Source organism: Sus scrofa, chromosome 6, assembly GCF_054392235.1.
Source record: "Sus scrofa isolate SSC_HxYL_T2T_F1_AM1 chromosome 6, Sscrofa_HxYL_maternal_Yorkshire_Landrace_v2.0, whole genome shotgun sequence".
In the NCBI taxonomy this organism is placed as follows: Eukaryota; Metazoa; Chordata; class Mammalia; order Artiodactyla; family Suidae; genus Sus; species Sus scrofa.
In genome coordinates, this window is record NC_139388.1 from 157103585 (window position 1) to 157128873 (window position 25289).

Below are 25289 nucleotides of genomic sequence, written 5' to 3' on the forward strand. Positions count from 1 at the left end.
CCCACAGTAAAACGTCTTTCAAAACTGGAGTCAATCCTCTCAAATCCTGCTGCTGCTTCTAAGTTTCAGTAATTTCTAAATTCTTTGTTGTTGTTTCAACAATTTTCACAGCATCTTAACCAGGAGTGAATTCCATCTCAATAAACCACTTTCTTTGCTCATTTATAAGAAGCAATTCATTTGTTAACATTTTCTCATGAGATGGTAACAATTCAGTCATATCTTTAAGCTCTACTTCTAATTCTAGTTCTCATGTTATTTCTACCCCATCTGCAGTTACTTTCTCCACTCAAGTTTTGAACCCCTTAAAGTCATCTATGAGAGCTGGAATCAGCCCAAACTCTTATTAATGTTGGTATTTTGACCTCATCCCAGGAATCATCTCTTTTTGTAATGGCATCTAGAATGGTGAATCCTTTCCAGAAGGTTTTCAATGTACTTTGCCCAGATCCATCAGAGCAATCACTATTTATGGCAGCTATATAGAGTCTTATAAAATGTATATCTTAAATATCAAGACATGAAAATCAAAACTATGTCTTCATTGATGGGTTGTGAAATCGATCGTTTTGTTAGCAGGTATGAAAACATTAATTTTGTCGAACCTCTCTATCAGAGCTCTTGGGGGACCAGGTGCATTGCCAGTGAGCAGTAATGTTTGAAATCTTTTTTTGTGAGAAGTATGTCTCCACAGTTGGCTTAAATTAGTAAACCATACTGTAAACAGATGTGCTGTCAGCCAGCCTTTGTTGTTCCATTTACAGCACAGGCAGAGTAGATTTAGCATAATTCTTAAGGTCCTAGGATTTCCAGAGCTGTAGATGAGCACCGGCTTCGACTTCAAGTCATCTTCTCCACTAGCATGAGTCAGCCTGTTCTTCAGAGCCAGGCACTGACTTCCTTCTAGCTATGGAAGTCCTAGATGGCATCTTCTGCCAATAAAAGGTCGTTTTATCTATACTGAAAATCTGTTGTTTAGTATAGTCACCATCATTAATGGTCTGAGCTACATCTTCTGGATAACTTGCTGTAGCTTCAACATCAGCACTTGTTGCTTCACCTTGCACTTTTATGTAATGGAGGTACAGTTTCTTATCTTAAACCTTATGAACAACCGAGAAAGGTTAGTTTCAAACCTTTCTTCTGTGGTATCCTCAATGCTCTCAGCCTTCACAGAACTGATGAGTTAGAGCCTTGGGTCTGGATTCAGCTTTGGCTTAAGCAGCTGGTTTGATCTTCTATCCAGACCACTAAAACCTTCTCTGTGTCACTGCTTTCATATCATGGTGTGGTCACTGGAGTAGCGCTTTTCATTTCCTTTAAGAAGTTTCCTTCCCACTCACAATTTGGCTGTTTGGTAGAAGAGGCCTAGATTATGGCCTATCTTGACTTTTGATATGACTTCCTCACTAAGCTTGATCATTTCTAGCTTTTGATCTAAAGTGAGAGATATGTGACTTCTCCTTTCCCTTGAAGAGGCCTAATTTCAGTATTGCTGTGTATCAGAGATAGGGAGGCAGGGGAAGGGAAAGAGAAGAGGGAACAGCCGGTTGGCGGAACAGTCAGAACACATTTATGGCTTAGGTTTGCCATGTTAATATGGGTGCAGTTTATAGTACCACAAAACAACTACAAAAGTAACATCAAAAATCAAAAATCATGGGAGTTCCCGTCATGGCTCAGGGGTTAACGAATCCGATTAGGAACTATGAGGTTGAGGGTTCAATCCATGGCCTCGATCAGTGGGTTAAGGATCCGGCATTGCTGTGAGCTGTGGTGTATGTCACAGACATGGCTCGGATCCCGTATTGCCGTGGCTCTGGCGTAGAAGCTACAGCTCCGATTAGACCCCTAGCCTGGGAACCTCCATATGCCGCAGGTGCGGCCCTAAAAGGACAAAAAGACAAAAAAAATAAATAAATCAAAAATCACTGATCACAGGTTACCTTAACAAATATAATAATTATGAAAAAGTGTGAAATATCGTGAGAATTACCAAAATATGGTAATTCTTCAGAGACATGAATTCTTCAGAGACATGAAGAAAGCAAATACTGTTAGAGAAACAGTGCAATAGACTTACTGGACCCAAGGTTTCCTCGAACCTTCAATTTATGAGAAACACAATAAAGCAAAGCTCAACAAAATGAGGTATGCCTATGCTCAATGAACTCTTAACATCTAAGCCCAGAAAGTTTAATTTTATCAGCTATTTAATTCATTTTAGGAAGGTTTTCCATGAAGAAATATATATATATATATATATATAGCCTCCTGCAAATACCTACCTAACATACACCAAGTCTCACCTTAAGCGCAGCAACACACACACCTACACTCACAAATGTGGGAGTAGAGTAAGTTGATTCTCTCCCAGTCAAAAGAGTAGAATCATGAGAAGGTGTTTTTCATGTATTTACAGATTTAAATTCATGTCAACTGTATGTTCTCAGCTAAACCAATTTTCCAAAAATTTTAAGGACTGATTATTTTTTAATGTATTTATTATTTTAATGATTCTTCTGGAAAACTTCTACAAGTTCTCTAAATCTATTTGTGAAGTTAAGTACTGGACAGAGATTCTGACAGACTATGGTATCCACCTGACCACTAAATGCTATGGGGGTATGTGCAGGGGGGCAGAACTAACTAGAGGATGCACAAGCAATAGAATGATTTCCTTTAACTGGATTTTTTTTTATGATTTTTCTTTTTTCCATTAGAGTTGGTTTACACTGTTCTGTCAATTTAACTGGATTTTTTGGATAATGGGGTATTTGTTTCAAGTCTGCTGAAAACTTCCTAAAAATTCTCTCCCCATCAAGATAAACAGGGTACCATTAACCAAACTAGTTCATCCTTTCACTATTGAGACTATTTTGCAGTACTTTTGAATAGTTTTGAAAAAAACAATTCTCACCAAAAAGTATAATGATGTGGAAGTTGGTTTATATTGTAGATGTGTTTTGTTTCTAAATTTCAATTAAATTACTGTTTTTTTTTCCCATTTATCAGCTTACTTGTACCTTAGAAAATAAATTCTATTAGATAATCCAGACATTTTTAATAATAAAAATTAAATTCTTTTTTCTTTATATTTACTGCTTGTTAAAATTTTATTTACATATCCAGCAATTTAGCTCTTTTTAATAAGATGAGGTCAAAACTGCCAAGTAATGCTTAGAACTAAATTATGAAAATACTATACACTATATCAAGACTTTTAGGTTGCAACAAAATTATAACTTAAAATATCAATTACAGCTTGGAATAGAAAGAACTTATTAACAACAGAAGACATGAGATAAAGGAATAGGTATTAAATAATACAAACAAAACTGAATCAAAGCCCAAAGTTGGTTCTTTGCAGATGACGATTAAAACTAACAAAAATGCTAGAGTTAAGCAAAAAGATGTTATAAATAACTAGTTACTGAAATAGGAGAAAAGTATTAAATAGAAAAATAAAAAGGACTGCAATAATAGAAAATTGCTAATTTATAAATGATTTGTCAATTTACATTTAAAAATTTATAGATGTTTCAACTTTCCACAAGAAATGTTTCTTACTTTCATTAAAAAAAACCCAAAACCTAATTAATACAAAGACCTTTAACATTATCTACGAGAAATAAAATTCTATGCAGAGGAACTGACTTGCCCTAGAAAAAAGCAGCCAGTTAATAATAGAGGTGGACTAATATCAAAATTTTCTGATACCCAAATGCTTTTTATTGATAAACTGCAGTTGGTTTCATGTATTTCATTTTCTCCTCCCTGAATTAATTTTTATTTCATTTAGCTTGTCTGATATGCTCTTTTCATTAGTTAGATAATACTGAATGTGTTGTCTAAGATTCTGGCGTATTTTATAAAATTCAGTATCCAATATTCTCCTATAAAGGTGACGTCCTAAAATCAAGTTTGGATGAATCCTTCAAAAATTATCAGCCAAAAATTTATCAAAAATTTTATCACCTACACTGATGAAAGCCCCTGAAAGTAGATCTTGGTCTGCTTAGCTTATCATTTTATTCTTTACATTCAACCAAAAATGTTCTTTTTGTACTCAGCAGGCTGTGGATCACCGTGTTTAGATATACCAGTACAGCACTCCAATTACATTTCTAGCATCAGGCTGCTTAGAGGGTATGCTGGACAAGCTTTCTGCTCAAAAGCAAAGAATCTCATCTGAAGAAGCCTGGGTTATAATTTAGCAGCTGCATAATCATTTATGAAAAATCTGAATCAAACTCAAGTTCTATTTCTTACATGTGAAATAAACAATGTATCAGATGAGTAAGTGCAACTTTTATTGAATATCCACTAAGTACTAAGCACTGAATATATTAAATTAAGCTAATTAAACTAAAATCATTTCATTTAGCCACTGAATATGAATCTCAGAATCCAGGTACAATTAAGATACTGAAGATTTGTACCTTTTTAATGACAGAGCTGTGCTTGAATTCAGATCTGGCTTGCATTTCAGGGTGTTTTCTGGCAACTTGTAATAGTACTTTTTTATGCCATTTCCTACAGCAATGTAGATTGTTTCTAGAAAGTAGTCATCCTCAAAGGATTGAAATGCACTTACCTTGCTTCTTTTCACAGTTGACAGCACAACCTAAAATAAGCTGGAGCAACCTCCCAAGCTCCACAGAATCTGAACATTCAGTTATCTGGTTTAAATCAGGGATAAGTTCTTCAGAAATCTGTTGCCCCAAAAACTGTAGTGTTGAAAATAAATTAGATTACTCATTTATGTAGGCTACAGAGGATTTACTACATCTAATTATTACAAGGAAAATAAATTATAAATATGTTCATGAAATGACTCAGATAAATTAACAAATTATAAATCCACGATTATTGACTAAAAACAGTTAGCAAAGTTCAAGCAATCCCCCAAAATTTGAGAACCAACCAAAAGCAACTAAAACGGTTTTATATCAAATATCCTTTGGTCCCAATATCAGAGAGAGGAATTGTTTAAGAAGGCCCTGACCTGATCTATTACAATAAAACTTATGTCTTTCCCATAAAAATAAGCAGATTTACATTAAGTCAGAGAATATCCATAATATTTTGATATACGTTTGGTGAACATAAAACCACAAAATAAGCCATTATGATTTGACAAATGAACAATAAATCTAATGGATTAATCTTTACTAACCCTATTTTTTTTAGGATTTTTTTTCAAGTTACTAAAAAGTATTCTCGACTTTAAAAAAAAAAAAAAAAAGAGAGCTTCGAAGTGAGTTTTAAGCATAAATGAATTAAAAATTTTTAGTCCTAAAATTATTTGGAAAAAACTACAAGTTCAATTGTACGACAACTTAAAAAAATAGAAACAAAATTCTTTAATGGCAAAAATCAAACCAAAAGCTTTCACACATTAAATAATAAACTTTCTTATATCAAATAATCCTACTAGAGAATTTGTTATGATGCTAAGAAAATAAAAACTACTCGAATAATGTACTATCTAATGTGACTTTAATACTACTTTATTTTGCATTTTCTTCCCCATTCACTTGCAACAACCATAATTTCATAGAATCTTTGCTGTTGTTTACACTGGAATATCAAAATAATGCTTTAAATAATCAATTTAACTAAAAGGTCTAATTTATAGCACTGCATAAAATCAAATTATATACAGATGAAAGTTTATTTGAGAAAATAATCAATTTAAAGAATATCAATATAGAAACATTATTTACAAATCAATGCATTAAGTTTTAGCCCTTTTATGTTCACAAAATGTGAGTGTTCTAAAAATGGAAAAAATAATATATTCCAACTAGGAATTACATTCTACTAAAATGTTATAAATGAAAAGTCAAGTCATTTTTAGTGTTGATATAATTATCATGAAGTATTTCATATTTAAAGAAAGTCATATGATTTTCATACCTCATTATAATAACTCATAATTCCTTGAAGCACCTTCTTTAAATTACTAGCCTAATGGAGGAAAGAAATAATTAAGTAAATCATTTAATATTAATGAGAGAAAAAGAAATGTATGTCAAGGTGGAAGACAGTAACGACTTCCCCTGATAAAAACGACAGCAACAACATCATATATTAGAGTTCTACTAATACAAACACATAATTTTTAACTGTCAAGGCTTCATTCAGAGTCTGATTAAAATGTCTTCATGCTTACACAGTTTAGCCAGAATAATTCTATTTAAAGTGAGCCACAACAAATTCAAGTAACAACTTAAAAGATTTAGCTACAAGCACGTTCACCTTCAGTCATGAGTTGAGTATATGGGTTGAGACTTACTCTGTGCCACAAATAACTAGAAAACAGGACAAAATATAAGGGACGTTGTTTTCAAGCTTTAGCACAAAGACAATAAAACACTAGTTTCTGAGAGAAGGAAAACTAAAAGCATGCACTCTACACTACTCTAAGATTTCCTCTAGAGACAATTTTCGTACCATGGCATAGGGAGGTGAAAACTAAACAAAGCTGTGTTCTCTGGAGTTGAGAAGATAGGCACCAGAGTTCAGTAAAGTCAAGGTAGTTGGAATTTGCATGATGGATAAATGAAGAGCTGAAAGCTATGGAGAAAAAGAGCTCCAGAAATCTGCATAGTAGTTCCATTGACACTTTGGCTGAATACTAATTTGCATGTACATGGATGAAACTCGATGAAATTAAACAAAAATAATTCCAAAAAAAAACCAACAATCCAAGGAGTTATAAACTGAATAACTACTGAAGACTGCACAGGGCCAGAAACTGTTGAAATTCCCACCAGCCAGAGCAAGGAGACCATGACCGTGCTGTATGGACAAACATTCACTAAAGACCCCAAAAAGGTCACAACTTAGCAGTGAGTCCAATCTAGCCCTAGAGGAGAAAATAACTCTAGAGTTGCCTTCCACTGCCCCATACCTTTGAAAGGATTAAACTGATTCACAATTATCTTAATTTTAACTACCTGTAAGAACAAAGTCCAACACTCTTTAAAGGAATACAAAAAACCAAGCACTCACAATAAAATTCACACTGTCTAGCATCCAATAAAAAATTACCACACATGTGAAGAAGCAGGAATATGTGGACTATAATGAGGAGAAAATTCAGTCAATAGAAACAAGCCCAAAAATGAGAGACAACACAATTAGAAGAAAATAATGTTAAAGCTGCTAGTTTAAAATGTTCAAGGATTTAAATGATAACAGAAATGTAAGAAAATATTTTTTTTTAAAAAAGAACGAAATAAAGAGATTGTCGATGGATAAAAAAGTAAGACCTACTAGGTGTTCATATCACTTTCAACATAAATACACAGACTAAAGAAGAGAAAAAGATATACTTAGCAAAAATAATCATAACATAACTGGAGTGGCTACACTAGTATCACACAAATTTTAAACTTCTAAACAAGAAATACTACCAGGGATCAAGAAAGTTATTTCATAATGATTAGTAGATACATTCATCAAGAAAACATAAAACTTAGTGCATATAAACTAGATAACACATTCAAATTACATGATTAAAAAATTAGTAGACTTCAAAGAAGAAACTGACAAATCCACAGTCATCATTAAAGATTTGAGGACTCCTCCTTCCTTAATTGATAGCATAATCAGACAGAAAATCAATAAATATATAAAAGATGCAAACAGTACTATCAACAAAGCTGGAATAATTCATATATGTAGAACTGCAGAATACATGTTGCTTTTAAGTGTATATGGAATATTCATCAAGAGAGACTACATATTAGGTTATAAAATAAGTCTCAGTAAATGTAAAAGAATTCAGAGTATGCTCTCAAACTAAAATGGAATTAAATTAGAAATTAATAAATAAAAGAAAGATGCGTAGAAAATCCTCAAATATTAGAATATGAGGAGTTCCCTTCATGGCTCAGTGGTTAATGAATCCGACTAGGAACCATGACGTCATGGGTTCGATCCCTGGCCTGGCTCAGTGGGTTAAGGATTCAGCATTGCAGTTAGCTGTGGTGTAGGTCGCAGACGTGGCTTGGATCCTGCATTGCTGTGACTGTGGCGTAGGCCAGCGGCTAGTTCTGATTAGACCCCTAGCCTGGGACCCTCCATATGCTGCAGGTGTGGCCTTAGAAAAGACAAAAAAAAAAAAAAAAAAAAAAGAATTTGAAATGTCTACTTCTAATCTATCTAAGGGTTAAAAGAAAAATCACAAGGGAAATTACCAAATATTTTAAACTAAATGTGTCAAAATGTGTGGGATGTGGCTAAGGCAACCATTCGGGAAAAATGCTTAAAGCTGATGACTGAGAAGCAAGAACAGTAGATGCAGAGAAGAAATAATAAAGATCATAAAGGAAATTGATAAAATAGAAAAGAAAAGCTAGTTCTTTGGGGAAAAAATTTTTAAAAAATGAAAAAAACCAAGCCAGATTTATGAAGAAAGAAAATATAAAGAACAAAAATTACCAATGTTAGAAAAGGAAAGAACAGAAACAATTCAAACATCCATCAACAAGCAAATGGCTAAGCAAATTGTAGTAAGTCAGTGTAATGAAATACTCCTTGGCAAAAAAAATAATTACTAATACAGGCAACAAGGATGAGTCTCAGAAACATTACACTGAGTAAAAGAAAACCAAAGACACGTAATGTCTGATCCCATTTTTTATGGAACTCTAGAAGTGGCATCTACAGGGACAGAAAGATCTGTGGCCACTTGGGGCCAAGTCAGGAGGAAGGACTAATTGGGAAGTGGCAGAGATTCATGTTTTGGGTTAATGGAAAGGTTCTGTAGCTAATTGTGACAGTGTAAGAACATACAAAAGTGTCAAAATCCAAACTATACACAATAAAATATACCCTTCAGTTAATTTAAAAAAGACGACTTAGGCCCAGTGCTTGTTTTAGAACCACTGCTGGGATCAAGTACTTCTAGCATCCGTTCTGCATACCTTTATTCTCCAGTTGTCACCAATATCCTCTTTAATTCGGCTTAACCAAGATTCATTGAACCAAGCCATATCGCTACAACAAAAGTACAAATGCTGAATATTAAAACCTTTTTATTACATGGAAATTATCAAATTTAATCAGTAGAGAAAGTTATTTTCCAACTTAAAGTCTGTCCTCAATAAGACTAGCAAATATTTAACTCATTGAGTTTTTTGGTTTTTTTCTGAGGGTTTTTTTTGGAATTTCTCATTATGAATTAAGTCAAGAACTCTTCAATTTAACACACATTTACTAAGTATCTCATACTGGACACCCCAGTAGCAGAGAGATGTAAAAGTCCCAATCATAAAGGGAAAAAAAGAAAACGATTTGATGTGCCTATTATGCATCAAGCACTGTGCTTCATGTTCTTCCACGTTACTTCATTTAAATATCATAGTAACTTGGTAAAGGACCTATTATCCCCAATCTTACTCCTCAATGGACTGAGGATAAAACAGTATTTGCTCCAAGATATACTAGTACATGGAAAAATGTAGTAATAACTTGTAAAGTTAAGTCCTATATTGATGCTGAAGGCCAAGAGAAAAAATTGTTAGGTCAAATTTTTATGCATTTAATAATAAGGTCTTTAACAATAGCATCTGACTACAGTGAACTCTAATAATATACTCAATTCTAAACAAATACTTAGGTGCTTCATCTGAGTAAGCAATTGAAGATTAATATGAAGATGAATAATTTCTTATCTTGATTCTTAGAGAAATGGCTATTAAAAGGAGAAAGTAAAGAGCACAAATAACCATACCCAAAGGACAATGTGATGAATGCTTTAAGCAGCAGGAAATCACAGAACAGGACGTCCTGTTGTGGTGCAGGGAAAACAAATCTGACTAGCATCTATGAGGATGCGGGCTCAATCCCTGGCCTCACTCAGTGGGTCAAGGATCCAGTAGTGCTGTGGCTGTGGTGTAGGACAACAGCTATAGCTTTTATTCGACCCCTAGAGTTTGGGAACTTCCACATGCTGTGAATGTGGCCCTAAAAAGAAAAAAAAAAAGAAAGAAAGAAAGAAAAAGAAATCACAGAATGGTAATGCTAGAAGAGGTTTTAGAGGTCTTTTCTGAATTTGTACTTTACGGTTCAGCTAACTAAAGTGAGGGAAAAGAGATTCTTACCAAGGCAGTATTATGAATTCCAAAATGCAAAGCTGAGGGAGTTCCCACTGTGGCTCAGCTGTAACAAACCTGACTAGTATCCATGAGGATGTGGGTCTGAACACTCACTTCACTCAGTGGGTTAAGGAACTAGTGTTGCCATGAGCTGTTGTGTAGATTGCAGATGTGGCTCAGATCCTACATTGCTGTGGCTGTGGCATAGGCCAGCAGCTCCAGCTCCAACTCCGATTTGACCCCGAGCTTGGGAACTTCCATATGCTGCAAGGGCAGCCCTAAAAAGTGAGAAAAAAAAAACTGAAACTAGAAAACAGTGCCTAGCTTTTCAGAAATCATGCTGCCTCAGATGTGCTAATCAGAAGATATCACTTCTGACAGGAATAACCAGAAATGGTTTCACCACTTTCAATTCATTTATTGGAATCTGTAACCATTTTCTTTTGAGCAAATTAATATTCACTATTCTCAACTTTTCTCAGATACTAAGGCTATAATTACCAAAATAACTTGGCTAAGTGCATAAATAATATTTCTAACCAGGTATTTACCAGAAAAGACTGAATTCATTTAATGAATCAAAATTCTCAAAGTAAATTTACATTTTTTTGACATCAGATTAAGTAACAGGAATGACAACTATGATGGTTAATTTTACGTGTCAATTTGGCAGAGCCAGAGTACCCATATATTGGTCAAATATGCTTGGCTGTTATAGTGATCAATATATTTTCTATGAGATTAACATTTAAATCAGTAGACTTTGAGTAAAGCTGATAACCCTCCATAATATGAGTGGGTCTCATCCAATCAGTTGAAGGCCTGAAGAAAAACTGACCTCCACTGAGAAAAAGGAAATTCTCCCAGCAGACTGCCAGTGGAATACAGCTGCAACATCAGCTCGGCCCCAGATCTGCTGGCCTACTTATTCTGTGGATGTTTTGAGTTGCAAGCCTACACAGTCGCATGAGCCAATTTCTTAAATCTCTTTCTTATCCTGTAGGGGTGTATGTGTGTGTGTTTGTACATACTATTGTATACACACACATTTTATTGGTTTTATTCCTTTGGAGTACTATGACTACTACACCAGTCTTCTAAGTTACCCTTAAAAAAAAGCTTCATATATGATTCCATAATTCTGTAATTCCATTGTAATTACCTTCAGAAAATGGATCTGGAGGTAACCTCTTTTAATGCTCCCTCCGGTATTCCTACTTGTCTTCCTTCCCTTCTCAAGTCAACTTCAACCCTATTTCTTAGAGTCTGTTCAGGCTGCTATAGCAAAATATCATAGACTGGATGGCTTAAACAACTGAAATTTATTTCTCACAGTTCTGGAGGCTAGAAAGTCCAAAATCAAGATGCTAGCAAGGCAGGTTTCATTCTGAGATCTCTTCTCCTGACTTAAAGGTGCCACCAACTTGGTGTGTGTTCACATGACCTCTTCTCTGTATATGTTTATAGACAAAATGTGAGCTCTCCAAATTCTCTTCTAATAAGGAGTTTAATCCTGCTGGATCATAGCCTTGCTCTTATGACCTTGTTTAATTACTTCCTTAGAGGCCCCAACTCGAATACAGTTACAGTGGGAGTCAGGGTTTGAACACACAAATTTTGAAGAGATATAAGCATTCTGTTGGTAATATGCTAATGGAGAAATACTTTCTAACTTCTCCATAAAAATGTATCTCTTGCTCCCTTTCTTATAAACAAATTCATCCTTCTCAAGCAATGATAATGGCAGCCAACCTTTCCCATTAGTAAACCTGATATCCAATCTCAGAACATATCCTTCTTTCTACTTTTTTGCACTGCCACACCTACATGCCTTAAATAGGCATTTGGCTGCAAAAACTAGCTCCTTTTTTCTAGTACTTCCCAGAACTTCAATGAAATTAAAGAGACACCAAATAAGAAGGGAACGTAAAACTAAGGGAGTGAAATGTGGTGCAACTGTTTTCTAAATAAAAGTTAAGTAAGACATACTACATGATCATTTTCTAACTCCACCCATGGTAGTTGTCTTCACAATTTTACCAACTAAATACAGGTAATAATAAATGCTTACTGGTTACTAGACACAGCATAGGTGTGTTGCTTCAAGGGACACCCTGAGACCACTCTTCTTAAATAATCAAAAGGCCTTCTGCACTGAACACATCAGATTGTGATCTGCACTTTGGACATGCATATCTGACCTTTCATTTATTAACACCCCAAAGTCAAAATCTATCAGGAGGAGTTCAAGGTATTAGACCTCAATCATTATAGCTGGCTGAGGGCACTGATTTAGTCAGACCAAAGTGATAAAAATCTGAGCTTTGCTATTTTACTCATTATTTGATTTTACAAAAGTCATGTTACCTCTATAGACCTCTACTTCCTCATCTATAAACTGAGAATAAAAAGTAATGTCACAGAACAGTAAAAATAAAATGAAGTATCATATGTACAGGGTATACAACAATGTTTGACATTTAGTAAATACTCAGATGTTGGCTACAATGATTTATTATTTTAAGTGCTCAAATATCTACTAAATGAATCAATGAATGAACATTTAAGTGCATAATACTTGAGGTCTCTAGATATTCTACATTCTCTGTCTCATTCTTCTCCCTCTTGTAAAAATGTCTAATCAAAGGCAATAGAAAAAAAAGCAGAGAAGTTATCTGGTGCTTAAAGTGACAAAGCTAAGCCTTTCTTTTGGGGGAAATAGCATGCACTATTCATAGCTGTTATAGGTTGAATTATGTCCCCCAAAAAGATATGTTCAAGGCCTAACCCCAGGTACCCGTGAATGTGACCTTATTTGGAAATAGGGTCTTAAAGATGTAATCAAGACAAGAGGTAGTCATACTAAACTAGGGCAGCCCCCAATCCATTGTGACTGGCGTCCTTCTGAGAAAAAGATAGAGGACACAGACACAGAGGGAAGAGGGAGACAGAGACTGCAGTTCTGATGCCACAAACTAAGGGATGCCTGGGGCTACCAGAGACTAGAAGCAGCAAGGAAGGATCCTGACCTAGAGGTTTTAGAGGGAGCACGGCCCAGCCAATATCTTGACATAGGACTTCTAATCTCTTGAACTTTGAAAGAACACATTTTTGTTGTTTTAAACCACTCAATCTATGGCACTTTGTTATGGAAACTCCAGAAAACTAAAAAAATTGTAGCTATGGGTTTTTCCCCATGTATTTTTAAAATAACAACAGTTTCTACATTTTAAAAAAGAGATACATATTATGTATTCGAACTAAAGATAATTATTAAAGAACTGTGGAATCTGAGTAATAATTCCTTGACTTACCAAAGTCATATACTTTGGGAACTGATTTTTAAGATTTTATTATTCGAAGCATAACTGCCTCAGGTAAATAAAGAATTTTTCATTAAATTTTGCTTTCCTTTTTTTGTTTGTTTTTTGGGTTTTGTTTTTTCAGAACTTATGTACACCATGGTGACCATAGTTAACAAGACTTTATTGTATATTTGAAAGTTGCTAAGAGTATATCTTACAAATTCTCACCCACAAAACCACAATGAAACAAAAAGGTTACTATGTGAGGTGAAGATATGTTAACTACACTTTTGTGGTAATCATTTTACTATATATACATACAGAAAATAATTGTGTTGCACACCTTAAATTTCCACAAGGTTATATGTTAATTTTAATCTCAATAAAGCTGGAAGGACAAAACAAAACAAAAACAATATAGGAGCATGCAGAATGTTAACCAACACAATCAGCAGGCATTTTTTTCTTATTCTCTTCTACAGGGTTTAATTAGCAGAGAATTAGATGTCAAATTACGCATTTACAGTAAGATATATTTTGTAGAAAAGAAGATAACACCCATATCGGTTTAAAAAAAGTGAAATACTAAAAAAATTAGCTGATCATATAGAAGGCATTCAATCTAAATATTTTTAAATAGCAATTTTTTTGTGTTAGGACATTGACATTTAGGAGTTTTCATTCATGGCTCACTGGGTTAAGGATCTGCCCAGGACCTTCTGTATACTGTGGGCGCAGCAAAAAAAATAAGTATTGATATTTATATACACAAAATATGCATACATATATGTGTGTATATTCCCATACATATGCATACATATTTGTATTTTTATGTGTGATATCTACATTGTGTGTTATGTGAGCTACTGCTCTCTCTATGCGAATTACACACAGGATGGCAAGATTCTACTTGTAAACAAGTAAGCCTGGAGTTCCCGTTGTGGCTCAGTGGTTAACGAATCCGAGTAGGAACCATGAGGTTGCAGGTTCGATCCCTGCCCTTGTTCAGTGGGTTAAGGATCTGGCGTTGCCGTGAGCTGTGGTGTAGGTTGCAGATGCGGCTCGGATCCCGCGTTGCTGTGGCTCTGGCGTAGGCCGACGGCTACAGCTCCGATTCGACCCCTAGCCTGGGAACCTCCATAAGCTGCAGGAGCGGCCCAAGAAATGGCAAAAAAAAAAAAAAAAAAAAAAAAAAAAAGACATAAACAAGTAAGCCTGATGGGTTTAATCACCACAAACAATAAGCCTCTTTAAATCTGTTACGAACAGCATTTTAATACATTTTATTAGTAGATGTACTTCCTTAAAAAGCAAGGATAACTTCTTCAGGGATAACTTTGATGTGATTTGATGTAAATCACAACAGTCAATGATGCAATACATAATAAACTGTAACATATATAAACAAGTGCTTTGAGGTGTCAAAGAAATATGGTAAAATTTGCCCTTTTAGCAGGAATATGATACACTGACCCAACTAGGGGAAAATGTATGTTCTCAGTTTCACTCTCTGGATCCAGACTTCTGAAAAGCTGGCCAAACTGGAAGGAGGTTCAAAAGGAAAAACACACTTACATTGGTTCTCATATGATAAGGCGTCTTAGACATCTAAATACATGCCAAAAAAAAAAAAAAAAAAGGCAAATGAAGCAAAAAAGAGGTTTAGGCCCAATTTTAGATCACTGTCATTTGTTTTATAAACAGCTCTTTTTCTTTCATGAAGAAAGAGACTTTCTGACTGGTTGGCTCTTTCATTATTCCTGCAGAAAAGCTATAAAAAGACAGTAACAGACAAATGAGAGAACAAACAGAAAAAAAAAAAAATCAGAGACTGAGGATCAGCAATAAAAACAGAATCCAACACATGCAAAAATGAGTTGGTGATAAAGGATACAGTTTAACTAAAACTGACCTGAGCCTATTCTAAACATCTGGTATAGGGCTAGTGTATAGGCGGTCAAAGAGCCATATACATCACTGTGTAATGGTAAAAATGGGTCTCACCTACTGTACTGTGGTATATATAAAGCTGTATGGGTACATACAGATGGTATCTTTGGATGGCACTTTGAAGTGAGTGAACATACACCAGGCTTCCATCTATACCAATTATACTGCAGCTACATCTACTCCAATACCCACAACAATGGGAAAGGACAAGGTCATACATCCTAACAACAATAACGATGACTTTCCCATAAAATCAAGAAAGGTCCACGTTCAGAAGTCTAGTTCTGACCAATTAAATCACTCTGAATAAATAAGAGTATAAATAAATAAAACAAGAAAATTTTCTCTTTCCTTAGAGCCACACCTGCAGCATATGGACGTTTCCTGGCTAGGGGTCAACTGGAACTGCAGCTGCTGGCCTACGCCACAGCCACAGCAACAGCAACTTCGGATCTGAGCCTTGTCTTGTCCGCAACCTACACCACAGCTCACAGCAACGCCAGATCCTTAACCCACTGAGTGAGACCAGGGATTGAACCCACATCTTCATGTATACTAGTCAGGTTCATTAACAACTAAGCAATGACAGAAACACCAAGAAACATTTTTAAGGAGTTCCCGCTGTGGCTTGTCAGGTTGAGGACCCAACACTGTCTCTGTGAGGATGCAGGTTCAATCCCTAGCCTCATTCAGTGGGTAAAGGATATGGTGTTGCCACAAGCTGTGGCACAGGCCTCAGCCGCAGCTTCCACTCTACCCCTAGCCCAAGAACTTCCCTATGCCACAGGTACAGCTGTAAAAAGGAAAAGAAGAAGAAAAAAAAAAAACATTTTTAAGTAAGCAGAGGAGTAAGGCATATTTTAGAAAGACTGCCAAAAGAATGTTAACATGCTAAATTTATCTTTTAAAGTGTTAAACTTGAGTTAACCATAAAATCTGTCTATTTTAAATCGTTTTGAAGATTCCAAGTAACAGAGATTATGATATTGTTTTAAGTTGTTTTTCTAAGAGTGGTAAAGGATTTTTGCTAACCCATCTACAGGGTTTTTCAAAGTCAATCATAAAAACCTTTACAAAATGAAGGCAATCATTAAACAATTTCTTACACATAAAATCATGTAGCAGAGATAGGATTCTGGCCTGATTGAAGATTTATTATCATAAAAGTAAGCTAATACAAAATCAATATGACTATTAATTAATAAATTTTGATTACAGAATTGGCCCTCTTTGTCCTACTAGAGGTATGGCTCATATTGTAGACACTATACCCTAATTCTTACAAAATTTTTGGCAAAAATTATGAAATAACAAATTTGGAACCTTTGATATTGTTTTGTTTTTTTTTTTTTTTATTTTCCCACTGTACAGCAAGGGGGTCAGGTTATCCTTACATGTATACATTACAATTACAGTTTTCCCCCACCCTTTCTTCTGTTGCAACATGAGTATCTAGACATAGTTCTCAATGCTATTCAGCAGGATCTCCTTGTAAATCTATTCTAAGTTGTGTCTGATAAGCCCAAGCTCCCGATCCCTCCCACTCCCTCCCCCTCCCATCAGGCAACCACAAGTCTCTTCTCCAAGTCCATGATTTTCTATAATTATATAAAGTGGGCCCAACCCAAACAGAATCACTTTACTGGTAAAAGTTCTTCAGCATTTGCAACTTCAAATTTCATTTATACAACATTTCATTAGTAGTGGATTCCTACAATTACTACTATTACTTCAAATATAGATTTAAAAATTTTTTTTGTCTTTTGTCTTTTTAGGGCTGCACCCTCACCATATGGAGGCTCCCAGGCTAGGGGTCGAATTGGAGCTGTAGCAACTGGCCTACACCACAGCCACAGAAACATAGGATATGAGCCATGTCTGTGACCCACACCACAGCTCACGGCAATGTGGGATTCTTAACCCACTGATCCAGGCCAGGGATTGAACCCGCGTTCTCATGGATGCTAGTCAGGTTCATTAACTACTGAGACACAACGGGAACTCCATAGATTTTATATTTAATATTTTTTCCAAATCCAGTATTTTATGTTTCAATTACCTCAAAAATAATAACCTCCATGCACTGATACCCTAAAATGGCAATAGTATAGCTGAAGGAAACACTATAAGAAATTATACCACTCATTTAACCTGTTTCTTTCCCAGTAACTATAACTTATGAACATGACCAAAAAAGGTTTAAAATTAACATCTCTTGAATAGATAAGAATCCTGAATGCATCTTATTTAATTGAGATGTATCTCCATGAACAAACAGAAATAATCAAGTGGTAAACGTTTTTGTTCCCTCGATTCAAGAATGCCTGTCTTCACTGAAAAGGATGAAGTTTCAATAACTTTAGAATACAAGCCTAAATTTTCTTCCTTGAAACCAGGCTTACAATTATTTCAGCAAGAGTCTCATTACTACTTACATTTGATGAAGAACTTGTGCCATGGCAACTCCATTAGTCAGCTGTTTGACATCCTGACAAGGCGCAGTAGTATTGAATGTCTGTAGCTAAAATGACATAAAACAAACTACTTAACTGCCTCTTTATACCCAAAGGGTAGCCTTACTGCCTGCCCCCCCCGCCAAAGTCAAATATATAAATGAACACTAGAGAGAAAACTATTTAAATTCAGACCTTGCCAAATAAATGAAACTGTACTAATACATTGCTATGACTATGTAATACTTTTATAAAAATACTAAGCACTTCATAAAATATTGTTAAATATTATACCTAAAATAGTCAAATATATTGATGTCAAGTATGAAGTACTTCAGAAATTCTAAAAACTATGCATAGGATGCTTAACATAGTAACAATCTGTGTTTTGTCTATGTTGAGGAGAATAACATCAGAAAAATAACTTTAAGATAACCTAACATTTACAAGTTGAAATTTCATTCATATTATTTGGCAGGAAAACAAAGGCAGAAATGTCAAGCCTACCTAACTGATCAATGAGCTCTAAAATAAGGCGGGACCTCTGCCAACAGTTACCCTTAGAGCATGAACAGTCCAGGGCCCCCCTCACCATGTCAAGTTGTTTCTAGCTACACTGGCTTTAGATATTACTAACTTTTCAAATCTCTATTTGCTAAACATTCATGTATATTTTAAAAAGAAAAGTGGAACAGTGGCACTTATTTCTAATAAGCAAATACAACGTAGAGGGATTTTAAAAAGCAAATTACAACAGAGCTAAAATGGATTATATACTTTCTGGAGATAAAATCTCAACCTGTAAATATCTTAAATTAAACATGCTATGATTCTCTTTTCCAAGACATATTCATCTCCTTTACTATTCAATTACTAATTCATTACTTTATCACCATAATACACCTTTAATGGTTCTGTGCATTTTGAGATTCTACAAATCTGTCTCCATTATTGTAATACAACACAAACTAAATCTAGCCACAGGCGATTTCAAAGAACAAAGATAAAGATACTTTACTGAGCCTCTACTCTATGTAGGGCACTGCAGTATAGGATGGAGTTACAAAGGAAAATCACCAGGTTTCTACCCTCAAGTAGCTTCAATTGAGAGTTTAGTAGAGAAAAAGACACAAATGATTTATAGATGTCATTTGTAGTCCCATGATTGTAGTATGCACAAAATCTTCTGAAATAGAGATTAGTCAACTCATCTAATTAGGGCTTGTATTGAGGGAAGACTTCTTAGGGATGATTCCTAGATGGAAAGTCTTGAGTAAAGACAGCCAGGGGAAGGAAGCTTTAAGAAACAGTAACATGAAGGAGTTTCCGTCATGGATCAGTGGTTAATGGACCCACTGGTATCCATGAAGATGCGGATTCCGATCCCTGGCCTCGCTCAATGGGTTAAGAATTCTGCCTTGCTGTGAGCTGTGGTGTAGGTCAGACGCAGCTTGGATCCTGCATTGCTGTGGCTGTGGTGCAGGCTGGCAGCCACAGCTCTGATTTGACCCCTACCCTGGGAACTTCCCTATGACAAAGATACAGTCCTATAAAAAAGAAAAAAGGAAAAAAAAGAAAGAGCAACTCGATAAAAGCACAAACACATGAAAAGAGGTGGTATTTTTAGGCAACATGCGGTTCAGTGTTGCTGGATTTCTTTGCATGTTCAGTGCAAAGCCAAACAACCATGGGAGTTGAAAAACAGGTATGGGTCAGAACTCTGGAGGGCCACAGCAAGAAGTCTGTACTTATCCTACCGCTATCATCTGTATAATGGGGAAAGAGTAGAATAGTTTCTACCTCGCAAGATCGTTGTGAGAATTAATAAATTAGCAAACACAGTGTACTTAGATCAGTGCCTGGCACATGGTAGGAACTCAACAGCTGTTACCACATTAGCTGTGAGTCAGAAAAGTGTAATGTCTAAGAACAATATGTATTACAATCTCCAGACACATTAAATCAGAAAATCCCCGAATGATTCTTATGTACATCAATTTTGTAAAACCACCGCTCTGGGTGATGAAGAATCACTGAAGAGTAACAAGGAGGAAAGCGACATCTTTAGTATGTTCCGGACAGCAACAAGAGTAACACAGAGCGGCTTTATGCTTGGGTCAGTTAGAAGGCTCCTGCTGTGGTCTTTTTGATTATTTTGACGCATGCTGAGATTAGTCAGAATAATGCTGACTGAGAGGATGGCATGAATTCATGGCATATTTAAAATATAAAATAAGAAGGACTTTTCAGTTGGATACAAGGAAAACTCCAGGTTTTAGGACATCTTTAAAAGGATGATAATAATATACTTTCAGGTAAACTGTGGCTCCCACTTTTCAACTCTTCCTACTTACACTTTACAACATTAACTTTCTACAAAATGGATATGATTAGTGATTTTAGAAAGACAATTTGAGGCGTTCCCACGGTGGTGCAATGGGATCAGCGTCTTAGGAGTGCTGGGGCGCGGGTTCGATACTTGGCCGGGCACAGTGGGTTAAGGATCTGGCATGCCACATGGGCAGCTTAGGTGGCGACTGTGGCTGGGATCTGATGCCTGGTCTGGGAACACCATATACTGTGGGGCAGCTGAAAAATTTAAAAAAATAATAATTAAAAAAAGACAATCTCATGAGGCGCAGACTATTAGGCAAAATAGTGAAGAAATATGGAAAAGAAGTAAATACACTGAGTTCCTCTTGCCCACCATTCCTAGATTAAGATCGTTTTCTCCTTTTTATAGCCATGAAAAGTGTTTTCTTAAACTAGTTGCAAAATAAATTAAATAACAGAGAATGTCATTTCATTTGGCTAAACTGAAAGACTTTATAACCAAGAAGTGTGACGAAATTAAAAAGTTCACTGTGGGGGTGAGGTCAGAGCAGGGGGGAGAAAAGAAAATGTGCTCTTTCACACTACTCTTTACAGAGGTGGAAAGGCACAAGTCTTTTTAGTGAATGACCTAAAAAGGACAGATAGGGTTTCCATCGCTAAACAGGGTATTCTGGCAAGTAATATTTTACTTTCTTCTTTACTTTTAAATAAAGCAAATAATCAGAAATGTGGAAATGCTGTTCCTAAACTGCTTCAATAATACACAGCAAAGACATCAAAGAAAAAAAGAGTTTTCAAATTGATAGCCACAAAAACTATTAATTTTCAAATTCTCCTCTTCCAGCTGCTCATTTCAGAAAAAGGATCACTGCTTTGAGTTTTGTTTTTTTCTTTTTGTTTTTTCTTTTCACAGCTGCACTTGCAGCATACAGAATTCCCCAGGCCAGGGGCCAAATTGGAGCTGTAGCTGCAGCCTACATCAGATGCAAGCCCCAAGTGTGACCTATATTGTAGCCTGTGGCAATGCCAGATCCTTAACCCATTGAGTGAGGTCAGGGATGGAACCCACATTCTCAGAGAGACAACATCGGGCCCCTAACTCACTGAGCCATAATAGGAACTCCTGCTTTGAGTTTTAAGATCTTCATTAACATGATTCAGCCTTTCACACTTTTTTTTTTTTGGTTAATTTGGGAATATATTTGGTATTAGTTTTTCCTTCTCCTGTCTGTCAAAGACTGCAAGAGCCAAGTGAACTATTAAAAAAAAAAAAAAAAACAAAAAACCTGATGTAACACTCTAATTTTATTGGTGAAATTAAAGTCCAAACACTTTAAATTTTCAAATGTCACAAAGCCAAGAGTCAGAATTAAATTTATCTTCACACATCTACTTTGAACTCTCATATGCTATCTCCACAATGTAAGTGATGCCCAAATTTATCCTTCAGCTCTGAATTTTTTGCTAAGTAGCAGTAAAACATTTCTAAGAAGTAATCATTTTAAGGTGAATTCCAAATCATAATATAACCTTTTAAAAACTGCCAAAAGAAGCATCTCTTCATCTAATCAACTTTTCTTGATGATTTCTCTACCTCTGTTAATGGCAGTTCTACCATTCTGGAGCAACGTCCAGTGTTGAAAAAACACAGTTTACTACCAGCTGTTTCTCACCTCCATTATTTGGCTAGGGGTTTAGTCAGAGTTGTAGCTGTCAGCCTAAGCCAGAGCCACAGCAATGCAGGATCCAAGCCAAGTCTGCAACCTACACCACAGCTCACAGCAATGTCAGATCCTTAACCCACTAAGCGTGGCCAGGGATCAAACCCAAGTCCTCATGGATGCTAGTCGGGTTCGTTAACCACTGGACCATAACAGGAACTCCCCATTACCTTCTTTCAATTTATCATCAAAGACCACTCACATTATGTGTCTGGAAAACTAATTTGTCCTTATTTCTATTTGTTGAAAACCATCAATCCTCTAGGAAACAGTTAAAAATGTACCCCAGCTATCTACCAAAACTGTTCTCTGAGGTCAGGACCAAGACAAGGATATTTACAATTACCACTGTGATTCAAGGTTACCCTGGAGATCCTTGTCAGTTCTTGTTCCTGGGGATAGAGCAGACCCCAAAGAGCAAATGCAATGACTTCAGAAAATGTTAAGTGTTATAGACACAACAGAAAGGGGTTTAACAGTTACAATGGGATAGGAGCAGGAAACAGGTCACTCACTGTCAGTCTCTCTGAAAGATGCCAACAGACCCAAGAACTGAATGGTAAGAAGCCACTGGAAGAACTAGGAGGAGGATATTTTAGGTGGAAGGAAGAGATGTTAAAAAGCACTGAGGCATTTTAAAAAAAAAGGCTTAACTTCTTCAAGAAAAAGAAAGTCAATGTGGCATGGTGGGCAGGGAGGAGTGTGGCCTGAGGCCAGTTTGCAGAAGTGGGGGGAGGTGAGGTAACACCAACAATGCAGTGGCTGGTAAAATTAAAATAAGACAGCAGAGTTCACTGGGAATCATCCATAGAGGTAAATCATCATCAGAGGCAGGTACCGAAGAAACTAAGGCAGAAGATGATTTCGCAAAGGAATCATAGAATAAGATAAGCATAATATAATAGTTCCCAGTTTGCCAAGCCCAGGAAGTCGAAGACCTTAGAGAAAAGAGCTCAAGTACAGTGTGCTGAGGAATACATAAAAGTTCAAAAGGTATAAAGGGTGAGTATTTAAAAAGGCAAGAGGAATTCCCTTTGTGGCTCAGCAGAAACAAACCCGACATGCATCCATGAGGATGTGGATTCGATCCCTGGCTTCACTCAGTAGGTTAAGGTTCCAGTGTTGCCATGACCTGTGGTATAGGTCGCACACTTGGCTCAGAGCTCATGTTGCTGTGGTGTAAACCAGCAACTGTAGCTCTAATTTGACTCCTAGCCTGGGAACTTGCATATGCTGCCAGTACAGCCCTAGAAAGCCAAAAAAAAAAAAAAAAGCACAGTTCCTATGGTGGCTCAGTGGTTAACGAATCCAACTAGGAACCACGACGTTGCGAGTTCTATCCCTGCCCTTGCTCAGTGGGTTAAGGACCCAGTGTTGCTGTGAGCTGTGGTGTAGGTTGCAGACGAGGCTCAGATCCCACGTTGGTGTGGCTCTGGCGTAGGCCGGCGTCTGTAGCTCCTATTAGACCCCTAGCCTGGGAACCTCCATATGCCACGGGAGCAGCCCTAGAAAAGGCAAAAAGACAAAAAAAAAAAAAAAAAAAAAAAGCAAGAAATATGGCTATGAAGAAAAGGGGGACTATAGTGTGGTTTTAGCAGTCAGTAGTGGTTCTTTGCTTTTTCTTTTAAAAGACAGAATATCTTTTTAAGAGAAGGAGCTAATGGAAAAGAAGAAATGAATACTGAAAGGGGACAAATAACAAAGTTTTAGTAGAGGTGGAAAGGGTGGCTCTAGAGCTAGAGCCAAAGATAAGAAGGCGGCCGTTTTTCTGATGGGGAGAAGAGGTGGGGTTCAAACTAGGTACTGATAAAGGTTTGCAAAGAGAAATGTGAGAGGATCCCTGAAGTTATTCTTAATCATAAAGCTGGGCAGTGTTATGGGAACAGGAGGTTTTGGCTGTGTAGCATCTGAAGGCAACAGTCTGCCCCATTAATTCCATTTTCTCCATAATATTTCAGGAGCCTGAGAGAGAAATGGAGAAGCAAACAAGCAATTACAGCCTGTCATCTACAATTCCTTATCATTCCTTAGGATATATATATATATAACATTTTTACAGTTTTTAAGAAAGTCTGCATTCCATTATAAAAAATAAGCACATCAATTAAAATGGAAAATTCTTTTATTATTCTTGGTATCTTTCTTTCTCAGGGTCATACATAAAGTAGGAACTCAATAAGTACTGATTAAAAAGAATGGATATAGTCACATAATATTTTAAAATTCGAAACACAATTCAGGAAAATCCCATGCTTCACCACCACCTCATACATAAGTCAATGACATCACAAAGACTGTTTACTACTTAAGTGAGACATTGAGAGCAACAATGCAAAACATTAGGATTCACCCTTTAATTAGTCACTTTTTTTAATAAAACATAATTAGAAGTAATGTTGTCTTGTCTCATGACTGCCTTAAATAGTGCATCTAAATCCCCATACTTATTTTAAGTGAAAATGCAGATGAACAGTTAGCTAACTGCTTTTAACTTAGAAACCCCAGATACCTGCATTCCACTTAGAGCAAAAGCTATTTACCTCCAAAGTGTAAAAGTGGCTTTACATTACAGTTGTTTCCAATAGACTTCACACACTGCCAGAAACATTTCCTGACTTCTCATGCTTTTGAATTATAGGCATCGAGAGATAGATGGGGAATCTCATCAACCAATAACCGCCTCCTAATCCAGTCTGTTTATATTCCATTCTGCACACACTCCCTTGCCTACACAAAACTAAACAACTGGTTTGAGGATGAGGATCACTGACAGCACCTTGTGGATCATCAAGCACCAATCTTGCCCAATATGGGTTAGAAACCACACCTGAATGTCAGCTCTCTGATGGCTGAGCACCTCCAAAAGCCGAGACATTGTTTTGCTGACAGGAATACTGAGGGTAGACCCTGACCGTCCAAACACAACACAAATTAATAGAAATATTAAACACTGAAAAGTGCAAACGAAAATGGCCAGTTTTTGGTTTTTGTTTTGTTTTGTTTTGTTTTTTTTTAAAGAAAATGCCTGTCCATTGGATGGGGAAGGGTACCAGTAAGAAAAAGGAATACAAGCCCCCAGCCCCAACATATCTTCTCCACGCAGGAAATATGTGGAAACATCTCTTCTACCCGGCTTCTACAAAACTGACGTTCTGGGGCCCAAGAGAAGCACTGATACACGAACTACAACCACCTCTTGGCCACCTGTGTCCAAGCAGAGCAAGGTGGTTGGAGTCGGAGGGAGGTTTTGGAGAGATCTTCACTTCCAAATGCATAAAGGTCCCAATGGGAAGGCTGTTTAGCAGATGGAAGGCAAAAGACAGTGGCCCAGCAAGTCCAGCGCTTGGGCGGAGGGCAGGTGTAGAAAATGGGACGGTGGGGATGGGTGGGCAATTGGCTCCAGCCACAGCTGTT

General features: G+C 36.4%; 1 protein-coding gene across 2 annotated transcripts in view; it reads right to left on the bottom strand.

Moving 5' to 3' along the window:
- The window catches only part of HOOK1 (hook microtubule tethering protein 1), a 74455-nt gene that overhangs the window by 48626 nt on the left and 540 nt on the right, over nt 1-25289 (bottom strand). For both annotated transcript variants that reach the window (XR_014808143.1, XM_084964914.1), the window contains exons 2-5: nt 17803-17888; nt 8940-9012; nt 5923-5973; nt 4598-4730 (exon numbers count right to left, since the gene is read on the bottom strand). Coding sequence is in view for 1 of the 2 variants with exons in the window: in XM_084964914.1 (XP_084821040.1) it covers nt 4598-4730; nt 5923-5973; nt 8940-9012; nt 17803-17888 (343 nt within the window). In the remaining variant the exon portion in view is untranslated. The remainder of the gene's footprint in view (nt 1-4597; nt 4731-5922; nt 5974-8939; nt 9013-17802; nt 17889-25289) is intronic.